The sequence below is a fragment of the Balaenoptera borealis genome (genome assembly GCF_965194805.1).
Source record: "Balaenoptera borealis genome assembly, chromosome: 11".
Lineage (NCBI taxonomy): Eukaryota > Metazoa > Chordata > Mammalia > Artiodactyla > Balaenopteridae > Balaenoptera > Balaenoptera borealis.
The window spans coordinates 44,251,341-44,273,225 of NC_138868.1; the positions used below are offsets into that span (position 1 = coordinate 44,251,341).

General features: G+C 46.1%; 1 protein-coding gene across 2 annotated transcripts in view; it reads right to left on the bottom strand.

The window, feature by feature from the left end:
- PARVA (parvin alpha) overlaps positions 1 to 21,885 on the bottom strand; it is a 184,684-nt gene that overhangs the window by 24,841 nt on the left and 137,958 nt on the right. For both annotated transcript variants that reach the window (XM_082341609.1, XM_082341608.1), the window contains 8 exons: positions 21,571 to 21,711; positions 13,780 to 13,895; positions 9,752 to 9,810; positions 8,108 to 8,127; positions 6,574 to 6,635; positions 5,808 to 5,876; positions 2,459 to 2,560; positions 1,633 to 1,705 (listed from right to left, as the gene is read on the bottom strand). In XM_082341609.1, the coding sequence (XP_082197735.1) occupies positions 1,633 to 1,705; positions 2,459 to 2,560; positions 5,808 to 5,876; positions 6,574 to 6,635; positions 8,108 to 8,127; positions 9,752 to 9,810; positions 13,780 to 13,895; positions 21,571 to 21,711 (642 nt within the window). The remainder of the gene's footprint in view (positions 1 to 1,632; positions 1,706 to 2,458; positions 2,561 to 5,807; positions 5,877 to 6,573; positions 6,636 to 8,107; positions 8,128 to 9,751; positions 9,811 to 13,779; positions 13,896 to 21,570; positions 21,712 to 21,885) is intronic.

Consider the following 21,885-nt stretch of genomic DNA (forward strand, 5'->3'; position numbering starts at 1 on the left):
CAATATCAAAAAACAAACAACACAATCAAAACATGGGCAGAAGACCTAAATAGACATTTCTACAAAGAAGACGTACAGATGGCCAAGAGGCACATGAAAAGATGCTCAACATTGCTAATTATTAGAGAAATGCAAATCAAAACTACAACGAGATATCACCTCACACCAGTCAGAATGGCCATCATCAAAAAGTCTACAAACAATAAATGCTGGAGAGGGTGTGGAGAAAAGGGAACCCTTCTACACTGTTGGTGGGAATGTAACTTGGTACAGCCACTGTGGAGAACAGTGTTCCTTAAGAAACAGAGGTTCCTTAAGAAACTAAAAATAGAGCTACTACATGATCCAGCAGTCCCACTCCTGGGCATATATCTGGAGAAAAACATGGTTCGAAAGGATACATGTACCCCAATGTTCACTGCAGCACTATTTACAATAGCCAGGTCATGGAAGCAACCTAAATGTCCCTTGACAGAGGAATGGATAAAGAAGATGTGGTACATATATACAATGGAATATTACTCAGCCACTAAAAAGAATGAAATAATGCCATTTGCAGCAACATGGATGGACCTGGAGACTATACTAAGTGAAGTAAGTCAGACAGAGAAAGACAAATATCATATGATATCGCTTATATGTGGAATCTAAAAAAAATTTTACAAATGAACTTATTTACAAAACAGAAACAGACCCACAGACTTAGAGAATGAACTTATGGTTACCAGGGGGAAGGGTGGAGGGAAGGGATAGATTGGGAGTTTGGGATTGACATGTATACACCGCTATATTTAAAATAGATACCAAACAAGGACCTACTGTATAGCATAGGGAACTCTGCTCAATATTCTGTAATAACCTAAATGGGAAAAGAATTTGAAAAAGAATAGATACATGTATATGTATAACAGAATCACTTTGCTGTACACCTGAAACTAACACAACATTGTTAATCAACTATACTCCAATATAAAAGAAAAAAGAAAAATAAATACAAAAGCCCTACCTGGTCCTTCCAGTTTAGCCCAAGTCTTACCATCTCCCCCTACAAATGCACACATTGCTTCAAGCGCAAGCATGGGAGGGCTGCTGGAGCATTTTGCTCCTTTTGTATTTTTTCAGCCTTAACATTTGCAACCTAAACCTGACAAATCAAACCTTGTCCTTGGGCAGAGTTGGAGCGAGCAAAGGGCAGGAAAGGGAATTATTCTCAGAGTAGAGCTGCCTGTGATGACCCCTGCATCTTACCCCTGCCTACCTGGGAAATAGTTCTTGGGCAGGTCAGCACCCTGTCCAGGCACAGAAGAACCTGGAAACCAGGCCAGGACAGTTCTTGCAGCAGCACCTCTGCTCTGTGACACGTCTGCATGGGCCCTTATCCCTATGACCCCATGTATGGGATTTCAGGTTCTTTTTTTTTACCCTGAGGCTGTGTGATCTGCAGCTCGCAAAGGATGCCCAGGACTGAGCAGCTGCACCCTGTCTCACCTTCCCCTGCAAATGGCAAAGAAGCCTTCAGAAAAGATAGTCTTCCCTCTGGTATCAAACATGAGCCTTGCTCTGTGCCCTGAAAACTTGTGTGCAGGGGAGGGTCTTGCCATATTGTCACCAACCCAGGGAAGAGCAAAGTACCTTCTGGCCGTGGTTTTGGCTTTTCCAATCCTCCGTCTTGCATGAGCTCGAAGGCAAAGGAGACGTTCAAGACCTGGAGAGAGAAAGGCAGTGCGTGAGGTGCTGCACACTCATTCCTGGACCCTTGGGGCTCCCTGTGACCTGTCCCTGGAAAGTGAAGGAACCAGCACTGTAGCCAGCGGGGCAGGGGCTGAGCTAAAATGAGGCCATTTTTTGAAGGACAAATGAGGCTGCCAAACTGGGCCGGCTACGCAGAGTGTGAGCCAGGCCCGGCCTGCTGTTGGTGAAGCACTCCCAGAGGAGTTAAAAATCCTCTCCCTGTCTTACTGTGTTCTTGTGTCACTGCCAGGACTGTAAACTCAGGGACATAAGTGCCCACAGTTGAAAGGATCAGACAGCAAGACATGTTCAAGAGGCAGAGAAGGGTTTCTGCTTGGGACCAAATGCCCCTTGTTGAGCGGGTGGGCTGGGGCAGCCTGTGAGAGGCATCAGAAATCGGCTGAGTGCTGGCCTCAGGTCTGACCAGCCTTGCAGCCACCTTCCCTGTCTCCTCTGGGGAGAGATGAGGCTGGGCTGTGGCCCCAGGCAGGAGCATACGGCTAGGGGACCAAGGTGCAGGAGAGGGAAAGCTGTTCAGGGTGCTCAGTGGCCTGTAGGTAGCTGCGTCCCAGCTCAGCTGTGCATCACAATGGGCCCCCCATCCAACCACTGAAGACTCTGGGCAGATGGGAAGCCGCCGCCTTTTCCCCAGATGGCCCCAGCAGAGGTGTGGGAGGATGGGTCGGGCATGTGGGCTGGGGCCTCCCGTGATGTCACCTCCCCTAACCTTCTGTTCAAAGCTGTCCGGGGTCAGGAAGAAGCTGTGCAGGGGCACGAAGTAGCCCTCCAGGAGCCCCATGAGCAGCACCAGGTACACCCCATCTGCAAACTGGAGAGAGAGAGACAGGTGAAGGCACTGGGCCCCTGAGCGCCCCAGCCCAGGCCCTTCCAGGGGCACATCAGCTTCCGTGTTGACCCCCGCAAAGGGTATATCCCCAGGCAGGCTGCTGGCAGCGGGTGAGGGGCAGTAGCCCAAGGCAGGAAGTTCTGCTCTGCAGCAGGCCTGCCCCATGTCTGGCTGGTACAGCACAGAAGCCACAAGCCCATGGTCCTGATCTCAATTGGTCCAGTATTTATTGAGCACCGACTATGTACCAAGCCCTGATCTGGCACAGGGACCACAGAGGTGGGTCAGGTGTGGCCCCTGCCCTGGAGGAACTCATGGTACAGTGGCGAGACTGTTGTGGGGGAAATGCAGCCGCTGCTCTGATGGAGGGAAGCATGCTGGCCTGCATGAGACTGACAAAGGTCACTCATCCCGCTGAAGGCAACGGGGAAGGCTTCTGGAGGAGGCGCTGCCTGGATGGAGACATGAGGGATGAGCAGGAGTTTGCTAGGGAGGGCAGAGGGAGGAGGGAAAGGGGATGTCCAAGGCCAACGGCATGAGGCTACTAGGGCGACTTCTGCTTTATGAACAGAGAAAGATCTAGTGTCATACCGGCCTGGGCATTCTCCCCTCTCACCCTCGCCTTATTACTGCTTGAGAGGCAGCATAGTATAGCTGTTAGGAACATGTGCTCTGGAGCTGGCCTCTAGCTCTACCACTTATTAACTGAGTGACTTGAGCAAGTTACAGAGCTTCTCTGTGCCTCATTTTTCTCACCTGTAAAATGGGGACAATGATAGTATAGTATCTAATTCATAGGGTTATCATGCGGCCTAAACCAGTAAATATGTGTAAGGTGCCTAGAACACTGCTTGGTATGTAGGCAACACTTAACACATACTAACTACTATTATTTCTATCTGGGAAAACAACAAAGCAGTCAGGATACAATGTACTGGCTCTTGCTGACAAAGCACAACTGTGTGCTCAGGACCATGGCAAGAGGCTTAGAGCTGGTTCCTTCCATCAAGGACAGTAGAGGCCAGATCAACTGAGAACCTGGTCTGAGGAACAACAGCTGCCTAGGCCAAGCAGAGGGGTGCAGGTCTTCTGCTCAAGAGAGGGGAAGGTATGTGTGCGCTGGGCAATTGAGGCAGGCTTTGCAGAGACAGTGGGCACCTGTGGGATGAGGGAAATTTGAAAGGAGTAGGTGTTCTGGGTATGGAGAATGGCCTGAGCAAAGTTACAGAGGTCAGATGCATATCTGATATTCTAGAACCTTGCAAAGGAGGCAGGGCCATCAAATATTTGTATAAACAACAGTTACTAGAGTTCACAAGAGGCCAAAGTTCTTGGAATCATCTTAGGAAACTTTAAAAATACTAGACGGAATTAGTATTCCGTCTGGGCTGGGCCCAGTGTCTGAGCTCTGCTGGGTGACTGATTGGTGGGCCTGTGACTCAACCTTGGTTATGGGCAAACAACCTGGAGCACGAACTTGACCTAGAAGCAGCTTCCTCCCTGTTTCCATCCATCTGGCTGGTAGGGCCTGAGCATGACTCATCCCAGGCCACCACAGGGTGGACAATGGGAAATAGACCCCAGCAACGGTGTCAAAATCAAGGCCCGCCCATGGAACTAGTTAACTGGGCCTAATTCTGGCTGTGGCTGGAATGGATTGAGAATGAAAGAAACTAATCTGTCAACTCAGGGGACCACCGTGGGTTAGGGTCAGGGTTACTCACAGCTGTGAGTACCACTGACCTAGACTGCTCCCACCCCTGACTGCTGGTTCCAATGACTTGGTGGTAAAACTCGCAGATAGACACCAGATATGCTCGGCAGAGACCCCTTCCCTGCCCATGGGGAAGGGAGAGCTCATTCCAGCCCTCTCCAGGAATCATTGCTTCTGCAGCGCGTTCCCTGTCTCCTGAAGAGCATATGAAGCTGCCTCCAGAGTCCAGACACACCCAGGCAGATCTCAGTCACAGACCCGGGCATTGCCTTTAAAAATAAAAGGAGGTGCCCCTGTGTTCAAAAGAAAACCACACTTTAGAAGTTCATCACGAATGAAAAGAGGTTGGGAAACAGGATACATTACACGGTCTTAAAAGTATCTCCTAATAAAGATTAGTTATTAATTATAAAGCGGGGGGTGGGGGGAGGAGCTTTACAGTAGGGAAATCTGGGGGATGCCCACTTAACCAAGTGATCAAAGTTACCACCACCAGGAACAGAAATGATGGAGAGAAGTGCCTGAGAAGGGACTTCCCTGGTGGCACAGTGGTTAAGAATCCACCTGCCAGTGCAGGGGACATGGGTTCGATCCCTGGTCCGGGAAGATGTTACATGCCGCGGAGCAACTAAGCCCGAGCGCCACAACTACTGAGTCTGCGCTCTAGAGCCTGCGAGCCACAACTACTGAAGCCCACGCACCTAGAGCCTGTGCTCCGTAACAAGAGAAGCCACCGCAGTGAGAAGCCCATGCACCGCAACGAAGACCCAACACAGCCAAAAATATATATATATTAAAAAAAAAAAAATTGCCTGAGAAGAACACAGCATTGCCTCCATGGTACTGTTCCTGAACACGCATAACCTAGTTCTAATCATGAGGGAGAAAAACAGAGGCATTCTATGAACTAAATGGCCCACACTCTTCAAAAATGTTGATGTTATGCAAAGAGAGGCTGAGAATTTGTTCTCTATTAAAAAGAAACTAAAGAGACATGACAACTAAATGCATCAGGTGAGAATATGAGGACAACTGTATTTCTTTGAACCATGTGACACATTCAAGAGTAGTCAAATATCAGTGATTTCATATGGTTTAACCTAAATAGATTAACATATTGTATTGATGTTAAAACTGCCTGAATTTGATTACTATATTGTGATTCTCTAAGAGAATATACTTGTCCTTAAGAGATGTATGCTGAGGTATTTAGGGGTGGCGAGAGAGAAAAAACCCCAAATATGGCCAAATGTTAACAATTGGTATATGTGCGTGAAGAGTACATGGGGATTTATGATAGTATTCTTGCAAATTTTCAAAATAAAATACTGGAAAGAATTCAGAGAAATTCCATGCAGTTCACCCCTCTGAGTGGAAGAGAATCCCCTCTCCCTTCCCCGGAAAAGCTCCAGAATCAGGGTGGAAAGCCCTCCTGGCAATGTGGCTGGGGCACTGGGAACAGTGGCTGTCCAGCGGGGCCTTGTCCCCCACCCTGCACACGGGGCCGTCACCTACCTGGGTTTCCAGTTCCGTGACCTCCAGGTTCAATTTATTCAGGTGCTTGTTCACGAAAGTAATGAGCGTCTAGAAGAAAAGCACAAGCCAGACATTGAGATGAAGACTGTCACCATGGAGGCCGCCCCTGTGACTCAACCATGACGACATAGGACGAGACCCAGCCAAGAGCGCTGGGCCCGGGATCACTGTGCCGAGCGGAGTGAGGCTGAGCAGCCTGTAAGGCTCTTGCGAAACTCCTTGAGTCCACAGGGAAGGCTGGCCCCCAGGACCGGCAGTCCCACGCACTGTGCGATTCCAATGGCCCGGTCCAGAACTGTGCAAGGAGCAGGCCGTGCTAAGAGGGCAGAGTGACAGGCAGAGTGTCCTAGCCAGGCTCAGGGGGCCAGAGGAGAAATGACCCCCTTGGGTCCCTCCTTCCAGTCCCCCTAGGTGCAGGTACCGGTGCCAGGGAGACACAGGGAGGTCTGTGCGAGGAGCAGGGATGGTGGGGTTCAGTGTGGGTGTGGAGACACGGGACTGCAGCCTCAGAAACCCCCAAGAGATGCTGTCATCCCAATGGGAGAAGAAAGGGACTGGATAAGGCATCCAGTGAAAACAAGACAGGTAAAACAGACATCAAGCAGGAAAGCTCTGTGTTTGTGGTGATCTGGTGATGACACCAGTTTCGGGAAGCTTGCAAACTGCAGGGGGTGGGTTTTCCTAATGTTTTTCTACATCTCGCTCCCCCCCCTCCCTCCCTCCCTCTCAGGCACCTCTTTCCCACCTTTTTCACCACGTTCAGCTTGTCTGGTGCGTGGTCAAACAAGGTGTCAAAGGCATCACGTTCTGAAAAAAGAGGAAGATGTAAAGTAGAGCCCAGAGCTGATGCCACCCCAGGTCCCAGCCACGAGGCTCTACAGGCCACATGGTCAGCTTCAGGTGGGAATTCTTTGGGGTATGACACTGTGCTGGGAAACTGGGTTTGGGCAGAGATTTGGGGTTGATTCTTATCTTAGGGGCCTTTTTCTCTCTCTGTGTGTATATGTAAGTGTGTATCCACCCTCTACATCAGCCCTCTTTGAGCTGGGGTTGAGGAGCTCTGGCAGGCAGTCTGACTTGGAACTGGTCATTTCTCTTTACCACTTGTATTCTTTGATATCATGATTTAGTCATGATTCTAAAGTGTTTCTGAAGCTTTTTGGAAGCAGAATGTCATCCAAATATCAAATCACTCCCTAATTTTCAAAACCAACATGCCCAAGACATGCTTCCTGGCAGAGGGCAGATAAGCGGATTGGGAGCTACAGAGCCCCAGGACAGAAGGGGAGCTCCCCCTCTTGAGGGATCCAGTCACTTCAGTCCTTTTAGCCTCACTTTCCTCTTCCATAAAATGCTCACTGGGTACTTCCCTGGCGGGCCAGTGGTTAAGACCCCGCGCTTCCATTGTGGAGGGCACAGGTTCGATTCCTGGTCAGGGAACTAGCATCCCGCATGCCAAGACGCGGCCAAAAATAATAATAAAAAAAAGGCCCACTGAACATGAACCTCCCCCAGGTGGGTTATGAGGATGAAAGACAAGAAAGTACGTGCTCTGTAAACTCTGAAGTATCTGCTGATCTGAGTTATTATTAGAATGATCGGAATATTTTAATATCCACAGTAAATACAGAATCATAGAAAATAGTGAAGCCATGCCCCCTGCAGGGATTTCCCTTGCTATAGCCCCCCTGGTCCTCTGATCTGAGAGGTGAAATAGTGGAGGGATCTGTGACTGGGAATGAGAAATCTCCAAGAGGAACCGGGGCTGGGAGGGTTCGTGGTCCTGGGCTGCCTCTCCTACTCTTGATGAGTAAATCTGAGATGGCCAGAATGGTGATTGTGATCTTGGACATTCACAGACCTTATAAACAAACCCAAAGTTCTGGGAAACCAGAGAGGTAGGAGGTGTGATGAGGAAAAAGGCACCTTCTAGAAGGGCTGGACAGAGTGGGGAGAGGGGACAGTCCCGAGCGCATACGTACACCTCTTGCTTTACTTCCACAATATGCTTAGAGCAAGACTGCCCTGCAAGTGCCCAGGACCCATCCAGAAGCCCAGCAGGGTCAATGGTCTGGTCACTTGCAAGAGGACTGCAGCTGTGGTTACTTTTCCTCTTCCCACCAGTGCGCTGACCCTCCCTACCAACCGGCCCTGTCACCAGGTTGGCACAGACACACATGCAGGAAGCAAGCTGAGTGCCTGTTCTTCCCAGCTGCTGCAGAATTAACTAGACCCCATTGGCAGTCAGCAGCAACAGAGGACACTCTTATGCAACTCACCATGCCTTCCAGAAAGAGCCCTGCGGGAAAAGGAGAAAGAAAACAGTATGACTCTTCTCTCCTCACCCTTGGTGGCAGATCCCCAAAAGCTTCCTTCCTTGGCATTTTATTCTGCACTAAGTCTCCAACTATGGGTGGTCTTTACCACATTATCACCTATTTTTCCCCTCTGCTTTATAGATTTACTGGTGTTTGCATAAAGCCTGGTGTAAGTGATGCATAAAAGACTATTTCTTGCCTTAAATAAACTCACATTATTGCTTACAGTTGAGAAAGAATATTGGACTCAGAGATTCAGGATTCCCAACCATGTTTTAGGAGCAGAGCTCAGGTACCACCCCAATGTGGCATTTCACTGCCCAAGTTGCTGAGGGTATCGGCTTGGGGAGGTCAGGTTGGGCTCTCTCCTGTCCATCCTGTGATACCCACCCAAGCTGCACCTGCCATTGACCTAGAATAGGTTTTCTCAAAGAGGGCAGGAACTGGAACCATACTCATAGCAGTGAAGCAGCAAAGTATTAAGAGCACAAGCATTAGGGTCAGACTACTTAGTTTTAAATCTTACAAAGCCATTTGCTTGCTGTGTGACTTTGGGCAAGCTACTGAACCTCTCTGGGCTCCAGGTCACTTATCCTTAAAATGAGGATACTATGGTAAACAACTCAATCAGATGTTGTGAGCATTAAATGATTTAATATATAGAAAGATTTTAGCATAATTTCTAGTATATACTAAATGCTCAATACATTTTTTTCTCAATACGTTTTTGGTTCTTATTATGTTGGTTTATTCCAACTATACATCTGTCACCTATTAAGCAATGACTTGCGGGTAGTGTACTGGGAAGAATGATGAACTTGGAGTTCAAGCCAGGTAGACCAAGGACAGTTTCCTCCTCCACCTTTGGGGTGTGGGGTTTTAGGAGGTGTAATCATTGCTTCACGTGCCCCTGCTCTTTCCACTTGCTCTTCTTGTTCAAAGGAATATAGAGGAGAGTTGGGGAAGCAGGAGATGATACAAACGAATTTTGCCCGGTTTTGTGTGCGGCCAGGGCTCAAGCCTGCCCAGGGATCTCAGACCCACGCACACCGACCGTCCTGCTCTTTCTGCTTGAGAACAAAACTTCTCTTTCCCATGACAAAACTCTTACATGTTCTGATATTCCAATTTCTTAATGTAAATGAAAAAAAAAAAAACAACAAAAAAAAACCCCCCAAACAATCCACCACCCTAAGGTAGAGAGGGGCTTTCTGGGTCATGGCATGTGGCCATATAAATCAGATTCAGAAAAGGAAGAAAAATGTCCTTTTGAAGGTTAACAATTTAAATTCAACCCCATGTTTATGGCATGATGATTTCATGCTGGTTGGCTTTTTCGGGCACACTCTTTCCTGGAGTGCCACAAAATTAGAATTTTTCAATCACGGTTAATTCCCTCTCCCCACTTCCCCACCCAAGTTTGTACCTTAAGCATTGAGAGGCATGTTTTGAATGCACGGAAAAGGCTAAACTATAATCATTGGCTGAAGTCTAATCCCTCTTGCAATCCCAATAAATGAAAACTAAATATCAGCAAATGGATGAATTTCGGAGAAACATCTGTGTTCCATTACAGAATCGCTGGCAACAATGCTGTTGACATACTCTGTGTTACCAGTTATTTCCTCTTGGATTTGCCGAGACTGGAGGATTCCTTCTCGTTTCTGAAAACGGGGGTGGGGAGAGGGTTGGGAGGAAGAGAGAAAAATATGCATTAGAAAAATACAAAAAACTGATTAGCATTCCTGATACTGAGAAAGTTACTGGCGTTTAAGAAATGAATCCAGAGACGAGATACTGCTAGAAGTGAAAAGAGGCTCCTGATTTCCTGGGACTGGACTGTACCATTCATACTTAAGTGCAATTACTGTTTATTCCAAACAAGTCGGCTGTTTCTTGGATGGTGAATCTTTTCTTTCTTTATTGGAAGACATTCTGCTGGAAGCACACTGTTTGCCTCCTGGAGAAATCCACAGTAAACCAAATGGAAATGAGGGCCAGGGTGTGTCTGCCCTCCAGCTGGGGCCACGGAGGGAAGCGGAGAAACACATTTAACTGGGGCGGCTGGGGTGGAAGAACTGAGGTCAACTTGGAGAATTCAGAGGGAGAGTTTTCAAAAAACGTTTAACTAGAGGAGCTTTTAAGTAAGTAGTACAGTCCTTGGGTGACTAGCTTACTCTCTGAGAAAAGGGTAAGCACTTTGGAGGTCCATCCTCCCGCCCATCCGCCCACCCAAACTGCCATCCACCCACCCACCCATCCATCCATCCGTCCATCCATCCACCCACCCACCCATCTGCCCATCCATCCACCCACCCATGCATCCATCCATCATCTGTCTACCCCTTCCCATCAATTCATTCTCCTTCTTCTCTGTTTCATTAATCAGTGCCTTCTATGTACCAGCCCCTGTGTTGGACTTAGCAAACACTGTGGAACATATGACATAGTTTTGGACCTTGAGGAACTTAGAGTAAAATGGGGTAGATGAACAGGTATGCAAGAACAGTTTTCCCCAGACAGTCCTCCTGGTTTATGCCTCAGGTCCCAGCTCAATTATTACAGTAGGATCCCCTTTCCCTCTAAAATGTGTCATGGATAATTAATTACATGGTGGCCCCTTGCAGAGAGGAAGTGCTGAGTGCAGGACAGGAACAAGGACTTTCAGCTGAGAGGGTCAGGGAAACCTTCCAGGGGGAGGGGTTCTTGAGCTGGAACTTAAAGGACAGCTAGGATTTGGCTGGACACAGAGGAGAGACCTCTTCAGTGGGAGGAATGGCCGGAGCAAAAAGGCAGAGTAGGAGAGCACAGCCATGTTCAGGAGGCCGTTTGGAGCGACAGTGGCTGCCCTTGGTCAACTGAGTGCTGGTCTGGAGTTTAAACCTCACTGTATGGGCGTGGGAACCAACGAAGGAGTGCTGGCGTTCAGGAAGACCTTCTAATGGGGGTGAGGAGGGAGATGCATTTATCAGGTCCCTACACAATCAGTTACCAGACACTTGGAAGGCAGTCTGGGCAGGGCAAGAGGCTGTCAGAGCAAATCCATCTTCCACAAAGACTGAGATGTGTCAAGAGGGATCCTCCAAGCATTAGTGTTTCAGCTGAAACCTGCCTTCTCGACCCTCCTGCCCGAACTTCCACAACCTTTTCTTCACATTCCCAATAGCCACAGAAACTAGCGTCCTTGCAAAATACTTTTACAGAAGGAAAGGTAGAGCTGGATAAAGGCCATGAGTGTATCTGGATTAGATTAAGAAGAATGAACTATCAAAGCAAAAAAGGAAGAAAAACATTAAAATACCATTTAAAAAAGATCTAGTGTGGATAAACCAGGACTTTTTCCAAATTCAGCTTCAACATATGTAAAATTTTCACACCGGGCTACTGGAATCTGTGTCCTTGTCTTGCGAGGCTGTTTACAGACATCAAACCTCATCTTCAACTACATGCAGAATTAAATGCTGGTACACAGAATGGAAAAGAAATCTGGGTTCAGTGACACCTCACACAGCATCCTGATTCACTTCGATCCACTGTTCCCTGAAGAACTCTCTCTGTAGTTCAGTCAGTGTCTTACAGCCAATTCTGAGGCCTGCTTCTGTGCCTGTTTAACTTGATAAAGCAAAACACCCCATAAACCCTGACATGCCTTGATGCCATTTTATGTAATGCCTCCTCCTTTCTCCCTCACACGAACAAAACTGCCTGCAGTAGAAATTAAACCAGCAACAGCCTTCTGATGGCCTATAATTGAGCTCAAAATAAGGCATGAGACATGGGCTTGCAGTGCCCACTGTTTCCCCCCCAACCCTCGCAAACCCTGAATCATAGTTTTAAAAAATATAATGAAATGGATTCACACTTTATTGATTGGTGAAAAGTGACACAATAGAGCTGGCCTGGCTTCACTAGGAAGATGCATGTACCAGGATGCTCTGGGCTGGCCACATATTCACAAAGTGCTTAGCACCATGCTTGACACGGCTGACAGCCCAATAAATGCAGCCAATTAGTCTCTTTCAGTCAGCTGCACTTAGTGTCGGAACCACACGTGTTTGCATTGACAAGGGGCTTCTGATAGCCCTCTCTGCTGCTTGTGTATAGTCCTGTCTCCGGGCAGGCAGGGCCAAGGTGTCATCTTTCTATTATACCCCCTTGACGTTTAGCAAGTTAAGTACCCAGAAGGTGCTGGAAGAAATACCTTTTCATTAGGGCACGGCTGAGCAGCACCCCCATGTCCCCCTCCCCTCCCCCATTCACATCTGATCCCTGAAAGCTCAGCCCAAAGGCCTTCTGTCCTGGAAGCTGGCCTGGCCTGGCCTCTCAGGCAAAGCCTACCTGCCCTCCAGGCTCTTCCTCACCAAGGGGTGGCAGAGTTGCCAGACAGAACCCTGGATAACCTTGGATAGCCAGGGAGCTGCTCATAAGGGACGCTCTCCCTTGCAGCATGTTTATGTGGAAAAGAACAGAAGCTAACAAAATGATGACCTTTTGCTCACGGGCATAAAGTTGGAAAATAAAATTGAATTTGAGTATCTAATGGGGTTAGGAGCAGAATGAGATAGTCACAGGGAGAGAGCATCCCCTCATTGTGGAAATCACACAGCCATGTATGAATGGAAATTCCATCCAACAATCTGGAAAAAATGACTTGAGATCCCAGCTGTGCTTCTCTGGGCAGGTGAAAATCGGCAGTGCCCTCAACACAGGCACAGCCTGTCAGGGTCTCTCTCAAATACACACACGTACACATGCACAGATACTTGCCTCTTCTCAATAACTGTGCATTGTTTGTTTAACCAAAAAATGATTCTCGGGCTTCCCTGGTGGCGCAGTGGTTAAGAATCCGCCTGCCAATGCACGGGACACAGGTTCAAGTCCTGGTCCGGGAAGATCCCACATGCCATGGAGCAACTAAGCCTGTGCGCCACAACTACTGAGCCTGCGCTCTAGAGCCCGTGCTCCACAACAAGAGAAGCCACTGCAATGAGAAGCCCATGCACTGCAATGAAGAGTAGCCCCCGCTCGCCGCAACTAGAGAAAGCCCACGCACAGCAATGAAGACCCAGTGCAGCCATAAATAAGTAAGTAAGTAAGTAAGTAAGTAAGTAAGGCAGCCCAAACAATCGACAACTCTACCAACGTTTAAAATCCACAGGCCTATGACCCCATGATCCCACTTCTGGGGCTCCATACTGTAGACACTGGAGCACGAGGCTGCATTAGTTTTAAAAAAAAGATTCTCCCTGGCTGGCAGGACACACACACACACAGGGATACATCTTCCCGATCCTACTACACAGACCTCACAAATATATACACCACACGCCCTCAAATATACATTACACAGGCACCCTCCCAAGGAAAGCATGTAAACCCCAGGCACACGTCCCACACAAGCCTGTCCCAGACAGAAGCACACGCTCTTCCACCCTTTGCACACATATCAGGGATAAGCCCACATGCATCAGAAAGCTCACTCACATGCCTCCCAGCATACGGCACACCCAGACACACTCAGCATTCATTCAGCGTTCCTTCTAGCAAGCTACCCAGTGTGCCTTAGCTCTCACAGGAGCTTAGTGCCCACACCCCTTTAAGGGCGCAGATGTTTTTAGTGGTTTCTAACTTACCTGGACCACAACCACTTGGATGGAAACATGATCTGGGAGTCGGATTGGTGCCCGGAAATACTGGGACAGAGCAACCAGCAGATGCAAGATGGCTACCAGGCTCTTGGCATGAACAGCTGAAATAAAAGATGATTTATAAATTAGAGAATCTTCTTCTAGGTTCTTGGCAGATATAAGCAAATATCCAGAGTGTAGCAGTATCACACCCAGTGCCCCTTTCATCCCACCCCTATGGGTCAGGGGACACTCTTGGTCATCACGGGCCTCACCCTGGGACCCCTCGGTTCTCAGCCAGGTCCTGTGGATCTGCTTCTTAGACCATGTTATTGCTGGATGGCAAAGCAGTGCTTCTCCACTCTAATCCAAGGTTCCCATCGGGACCCTGGCAACAGCTGAACTCTGAGTTCAGGTCAGCCCTCTGCCACCCCCATGTTCTTGTTCACTCTATGCTGATAACCATAAGCATGTCTGCTGAACCCCCTCTCCCTTCCCATCTGACTGTGAACTCTGTAGGTTATCACCACTACCCTTGTCCCAAGGCTCTACACAAAGCAGGCCCTCAATCAATGGACACTGAGTCAGGACACTGGATCCCCTCCTTTGTTCAGGGCTTTAAGACCCCTGGAGGAAGGCATGAGAGACATCTAAAGGACTCTGTTGCTCTCTTGAGTGCCATATATAGTCAGTGCCGGCAATGCCCTCTGGGCAATAGCTGAGAGGGGATGTTCATGACCCAGGTGGCTTCTATAGCTGAGCTGTGTGCTGGATGTTAGGTCATTTATGCTGGAGAAGGCTGGGCAACTACTGAGTTGTAGTTCTCAGTAGATGAGAGGAGAAAAAGACTGTGATGTAACAGGCACACACAGTGTTGGCCGACGGGAGCTTGAGTTCTGACTTGACAACTCTACCATTTATTTACTGAGTATATGACCTTAGGTAGGCCACTTAAGGTCCCTGAGCCTCAGTCTGCTCAACCTCACACATGGGGAGAACAGTACCCATGCAGAAATATGGGTAGTAAGAATTTCCAGACATAATGTTGGCAAAGCTCCTAGTACATAGCAATGCCTAGGCATGATTGATATTTTCTATTATCACTTATGAGAAAGTACCTGGCATCTAGGCAATTAAACCATGTCAACTTTCTCCCCTTTCTTTCATAAAAGGGAAGAGTCCCCAGATACTTTACCTGCCTTCACAGTCCTACCAGCGTTATGGCTCTCATTACAGGGAGCAGTTAAGGAAAGAGCAAAAAATTGTCCATTTTGTGTAGTTAGCATGAACTGGGCCCATTATTAGGGTGTCATTCTGTCTGCCCTGGGATCAATGAATCTACTCTAACAGAAGCTTCAAGAAATCACCAAGAAAAGGAAATGATTCAGACAATCCTTGGGAACCCACTAGAGTTTCCTGTTATCACTGCTGCTTCAGAGAAGGTTTTCCACTGACCATGAACAGCAGCTCAATACCACCATCAAATAGCAGATGAACTGCTCCTAACTCGTAGCCTTCCAGAAGAAGTTTCTACTTCTGGGCTTTTGGGCTTTGTCAACTAAGTGTCACCCACAGTTATAGCCTCAAAAAAGGCACCTGGCATGGACTGACCCACTGACATGATGGACAGAGGCAAAAACCGGGTTTGCTCTTCTGGTCAGAACTGCCCCTGCATCAGTCCCGTCACTGAGGGTTGTAAGGATATTTGCTACCTCTCCCCTTTAATGACAAAACATAACGCTGGAAAAGCAGCGGTCAGAAATGTTGTTCTCACACACTGCTGACATTGTATGTTACCTTGACTGTCTTCGTAAGCAAAGTAGAGCTATGTGGTAGGCACCATACAGATGTCAGACTCTTTCAATGAGTGCTCTGTCCTCCTGGGTATTTTTTCAAGAGAAATAATTACACAGTTTCTTTCTCTCTCTCTCTCTCTCACAGACATACATGCTATGTATAAAAAGATGTTAATTAATAAATGCTGGAGAGGGTGTAGAGAAAAGGGAACCCTCCTACACTGTTGGTGGGAATGTAAATTGGTGCCATCACTATGGAGAACAGTATGGAGGTTCCTCAAAAACCTAAATATGGAGTTGCCATATGATCCTGCAATCCCATTCCTGGGCATATATCTGGACAAAACTATGATTTGAAAAGATACATGCAACCCCTATATTCATAGCAGCACTATTTACAATAGTCAAGACATGGAAACAACCTAAATGCGTATCAATACATGAATGGATAAAAAAGATATAGTGTGTGTGTGTGTGTGTACACACACACACACACACACACACACACACACAATGGAATACTACTCATCCATAAAAAAGAATGAAATAATGCCATTTGCAGCAACATGGCTGGACCTAGAGATTGTCATACTAAGTGAAGTCAGAAAGAGAAAGACGAATACCATATGATATTACTTATATGTGGAATCTAAAATATGACACAAATGAACTTATCTAAGAAACAGAAACAGACTCACAGACTTAGAGAACAGACTTGTGGTTGCCAAGGGGGAGGGTGGGTAGGGGAGGGATGGATTGGGAGTTTGGGATTAGCATATGCAAATTATTATATATAGAATGGATAAACAACAATGTCGTACTGTATAGCACAGGGAACTATATTTGATATCCTGTAATAAACCATAATGGAAAAGAAAAAAAAAGATGTTAATTATTGTGTAATATATTATCATTAAAAAAAAACTCTGGGGCTTCCCTGGTGGCGCAGTGGTTGAGAATCTGCCTGCCAATGCAGGGGACACGGGTTCGAGCCCTGGTCTGGGAAGATCCCACATGCCGCGGAGCAACTAGGCCCGTGAGCCACAACTACTGAGCCTGCGCCTCTGGAGCCTGTGCTCCGCAACAAGAGAGGCCGCGATAGTGAGAGGCCCGCGCACTGCGATTAAGAGTGGCCCCCGCTCACCACAACTAGAGAAAGCCCTCGCACAGAAACGAAGACCCAACACAGCCAAAAATTAATTAATTAATTAATTAAAAAAAAATCTGAAACACGTATATCCAAATGAAAGACGATGGTTGACCAGTGGTTTTCAAATTTTTAAAAATTAAGCAGAGAAATCCTTTGTTCTAAAAACCATTAGGCAAACCTGATAAAAAACAGTGCAACTGCTCTGGTCCCTTTGTCCTAACTACAGCCCGCCCACAGCTGCTTCTCTTCTCCTCAATGATGCCTGAGTTTTTCCTTGCAAATCCCTAGGTTGGGCCAAGCATGGTTTAATAGTCACTGCTTTAATAAATTATGGTACATTCACATAATGAAATAGTTTGCATGCACTGAAAATCATTAAGACAATGTAGCTATAAATATTAATAATATAATGTTAAAAAGAACTAGAATAATGTAAATATATACATTCATGGATTTATGCATATATAAATACACATATATTTGTATATATATAAACATATATATATATAAATATACATACACATGCACATACATACACAAATATGCGCACACACACACACACACACAAACATGTACTTGTGGCCAAGACTGGGAAAGTTAAAAAAAAAAAAAAAAGAAAATAGTTATGCTATAGTTGATTTCTTTTTTTTCCTGTTTCAAATGTTTCTTTCGAATAAAGACATGTTATCTTTTCAATTAAGAAAACTTCTAACTACCTTTGCGTATCTGGGCACTCTCATCATTGCCATCTCTCAGCACATCTCCTGGGAGTCTTCTCCCTGATGCCAGGCAGAATCCAGGGCCACTGTGCTGCTGCACTCCAGTCAGGATGAAAACATGCAGAATGACAGCAGGGGTGAGAAGTCAAGACTCCGCTGTATAAACTGGGCCCTGCAGCCACTGTGCCAAGAGGGTCACTCCAGTGCTGGGAGACCATTTCAAAGGAGCTGTTGAGTTAGAAGCAGTCCTCCAAACTTGGATTGTGGTGGAAACAGAAACTGGTACAATTTTGGGGTAGACAATTTGAAAATATGTGATAGGACCTTAAAATGTACATATTCTTTGGCCCTAAACTACCACTCCTAGGTATTCATCCTTAAGAAGTAATTATGTCTATGAGCAGAAAGAACTCATCAGGCTGTATTGATATTAGTGAAAAAATGGGAAAAAATCTTAAAATCTTTCGTTAGTTCAGTAAATTATGATATACCCAATCTATGTCATAGAATATTAAAAGTGACATATAGAAGGATGATCTGTAAAGCTATACATCTTCTAAATAATATATACAGGTTGATACCATCTTCATAAAAATAAGAAAATATATTTTATATATAAAGTATATACACACATTTTATTCATTTACTGATATAATTATTTCTTACACACACACACACACACACACACACACACACACACACACGACCTGAAGGAACACACCATAAGGCTGACAATGCCTGTATCTGATGGGCAGCTCATGAGGGTAGTATGTGTGGGCTTGGTACACAGGCTCTGCAGCCAGACTCTCTGGGTCTCATTCCTGGCTCCATCACTCCCCCCCTCCCCCCAACACCATGTGACCTTGGACAATGACACTTCTTTAGCAAATAGTATTGTGCTTAATATTGCCAGTCACTATTCCAGGTTTTAGGGATTTAGCAGTAAAGAGACAAAAATCCTTGCTCTCAGGAAGCTTACACTCACTGTTTCTTAACTTCCCTATGCCTTGACTTTCCCATCTGTAAAATGGGGACAGTAAAGTTCTTACCTCAGATGGTTGAATGAGGATTGCAAGGATCAAAATAGGTAAAATGTTTAGATTAGTACAAGGCATACAAGCACCATAAATACGTTAGATGTTATTTAAATCTCTTTTAATTCATCTGTATTTTCTAAGTTTTCAATAATGAAAATTATTGTTGTTAATAAAAAAAAAAATAGAAAAGGAAGAATTCCCTAAAACCCTGGATCAAGGACCTTGGGAACTCAGCAGCTGTCTCTGCCACCCTTTTCCTGAGTGGAAAGACGACACGATGTCCCCAGAAACAGCCAGGGAAGATAATCGAGAGAGGAGGTGTCGGTGCCTGCCCTGGAGTCGCGCCTGCTGCACTCCTTATCACAGAAACCACTGCTGCCTGAAGCCCTGAGACATCGCGGGGAGCTGGCCACTGAGATAATTATTCCCTCTGACCTAGTAATTCCTCTCAGTTCTAAAAATCTATCTGACGAGAGTAATTCAAGAGAAGCAAAAAGAGTCACAACATAACATTTAACTCGGCCCTGTCTGATATTATCAATAAGCTGAAAAACGTCCTAAAAGAATCAATGTCAGCATAGGGTTTAAGTTAACTATGGAATATCTACCCCAGGAAATAGAGCAGCTATCAAAAATTATAACTACAAAGACCACATGTGAATATAGAAGATGTGTATGATGTAATCTTAAGACAAAGTGAGTTTGTATATGCCTTCATCAAGTAAAAATAAGAAAAAATACGCATTGATGTGGACGGTAATGCAAAAAAACAAAAACAGCCAGATAAGAGTGGTAATACGGGTGATTATTTCACTCCTACACATTTCCCCATAAGAAATGAAAGTGAATGCAAACCCAAAACAAATCATTCAAAGCCACTGAAGACAACTGTTCTGATGTGGCTTTAAAAAATTCCATTCTTAAGGCAGGCAAAATGGTTTGGGGGTGGGGAAGATGGGATGAGGAATGTTTCAGATCAAGGAAATATCTTCCAGAAACGGTTCTAGAAAGGTGGGAATATTGTGGCCCATTTAAATGAGGCCAGTGTATGGATGACGAAGAGAAGCTGAGAAAGCATGAAGTATATGTGTGGCTGGAGAGGTAGGTGGGAGACCGATCAGATGTTACGGGTTGATTTGCGACCCCCAGCCTCAAATTCATATGTTAAGTCCTAACCTCCAGTCCCTCTGAATGTGACCTTATTTGTAAAATCATTGCAGACGTGATTAGTTAAGATGAGGTCATATTGGAGTAGGGTGGGCCCCTAATCCAATATGACAAGTGTCCTTATAAAAAAGGGAAAATTTGGACACAGAGACATGCATAGAAGGAAGATGATGTGAAGAAATACAGCAAGACATTAGCCCTCTGAGAGCTAAGGAGAGAGGCCTGTAACAGATCCTTCCCGTGCAGCCCTCAGAAGGAACCAACCTACCAACACCTTCATTTCAGACTTGTGGCTTCCAGGACTGGGAGTAAATAAATTTCTGTTGTCTAAAAACAAACAAAACAAAACAATTCCTTCTTCCTATTTCCCAAATTGGGTTCCATGATAAATGAAAAGGTGTTTTGAAACAACAAGGTCTTACTGTATAGCACAGGGAACTATATTCAATATTCTATGATAAACCATAATGGAAAAGAATTTTTAAAAGAATGTGTATATATGTATAACTGAATCACTTTGCTGTACAGCAGAAATTAACAGAACATTAGATGGTAAATCAACTATACTTCAATTAAAAAAAAAAGAAAGATAAAAGGGGTTTTGTTTTGGAACGGTATGTAGAGATGGTTCATACTCAAGGGAGTGGGAAATAGGATCAAACAAAACTAAGCAGAGGTCACCATCAGAGGACTTTAATGCTTATTACTATTATGGACTTCCAGAATGCAGATACATTTCCCAAACTAGTGATCAGCCCCCTTTTCCCTCCCCCGCTGAACACTATTAGCATTCCTGGGACACGGGGCAGCATCTAGGGCCCAGAGCCGTGGCCTCCCCTCCTCCCGCCCTCAGGTGTCTCCTCTGCTCCACAGAGGATGCCCTGTTCCCAGCGTGCTGCTAGAGGCAGCTTTTCACGCTGTGCAAGCAAAGGTGTCATTGTGCTGAAGGAGGTGCTTGGCGTCTCGCCTCCGATGGCGGGTGTTAGGAACCTGCTGAAGAGATTGCCATTGGCAGCTGCTTGGGTCTCTTAACTTGGAAAGCTGAAGATTCCCTTTTCTTTCCCAAGTCTGAAAGGTGTTTTTTTTTTTTTTTTGGTGGTGGTGGGCGGGGAGATGTCCATTTTAAGCTGTATACATCAGATGCAATAAGATATAATACTCAACCCCTTAATACTTAAAGGCAGGAAACACAATCTCAGTCATTTTATAAATCTAAATTCAAATTTTTATCTACTACAAGGAACAAAACAACTTTGGGCTCCCGATGGGAAACAGGTTGTTGCTACTGGATTCGCCCAAATCTGCTGATTTCATGTTGACTCTGATATGGACTCAATTAAGTCCATATTAGCCAGGCCCTTGAGGCAGCAAAAGAATGAACAGTTGATACTTTCTGAGATTCTTGAGCTATACTAGCACGAAAACCTGAATTTTAAAATCCTATCCCATTGCCTATGCTCTTAGTCATATCTTTGCTCCCTCTGGGCAGTAAGGGGGTGAGAGGAAGGGCATGGGCACTGGAACAGACCCAAGTCCTTGCTCCCCGCTTCTCAGCTGCTTGAACTAGGCATCTCCACTTCCCAGAGCTTCAACAAGCTGGAGACAGGAGCTTTTTCAAAAGGTTGTGTTGAGACTCAGAAGCAGCTCAATGAACAGGAGCTTCCTTCCCCACCAATCTCACATGAGGTTCCTACAGAGAGCCTTTTACAGAAAAGGCACACTAGGTTTTGACATTTTGCTATTTTTCTCAGCTTTCCTTAGATGTGGATGATGAGCTTCCTTTCTAAGGAAAGGCATAGCTCGCTCAGAGATAAATGAGTTTGCACCCATCCGGGGCCTCCCAGCTTATGATGCAGCTTCCTGGGGGAACTCCACGGTAGGAACCACAGGTGTCATGTAACAGTCCCATCTTCCTTTGCAAAACTCACTGTCTACATTCCACTTGATGCTCCTGGGAGGAAGTTTCAGGGTTTCATTGATCTTCTCCAGGACAGTCTGCAGCTTTTGCTTCTGGGCAATCTCTGACTGGGTGACCTCAGCGACGTTCAGCTTCTCACTCTCAAGTTTCTCTAGGGTGACAAGGGAAAAGAGAACAGCTGTTACCTTTGCCACAGACAGACCTAACCCACGCACTCACACATTCACTCACTCACTCACCATACTGAGCACCTAGTATGTGAGAGACGCTGCTCTCCCCTCCTCGTCTGGTGGTGGCACTGGTGGTGCCAGTATGTATTCTGAAA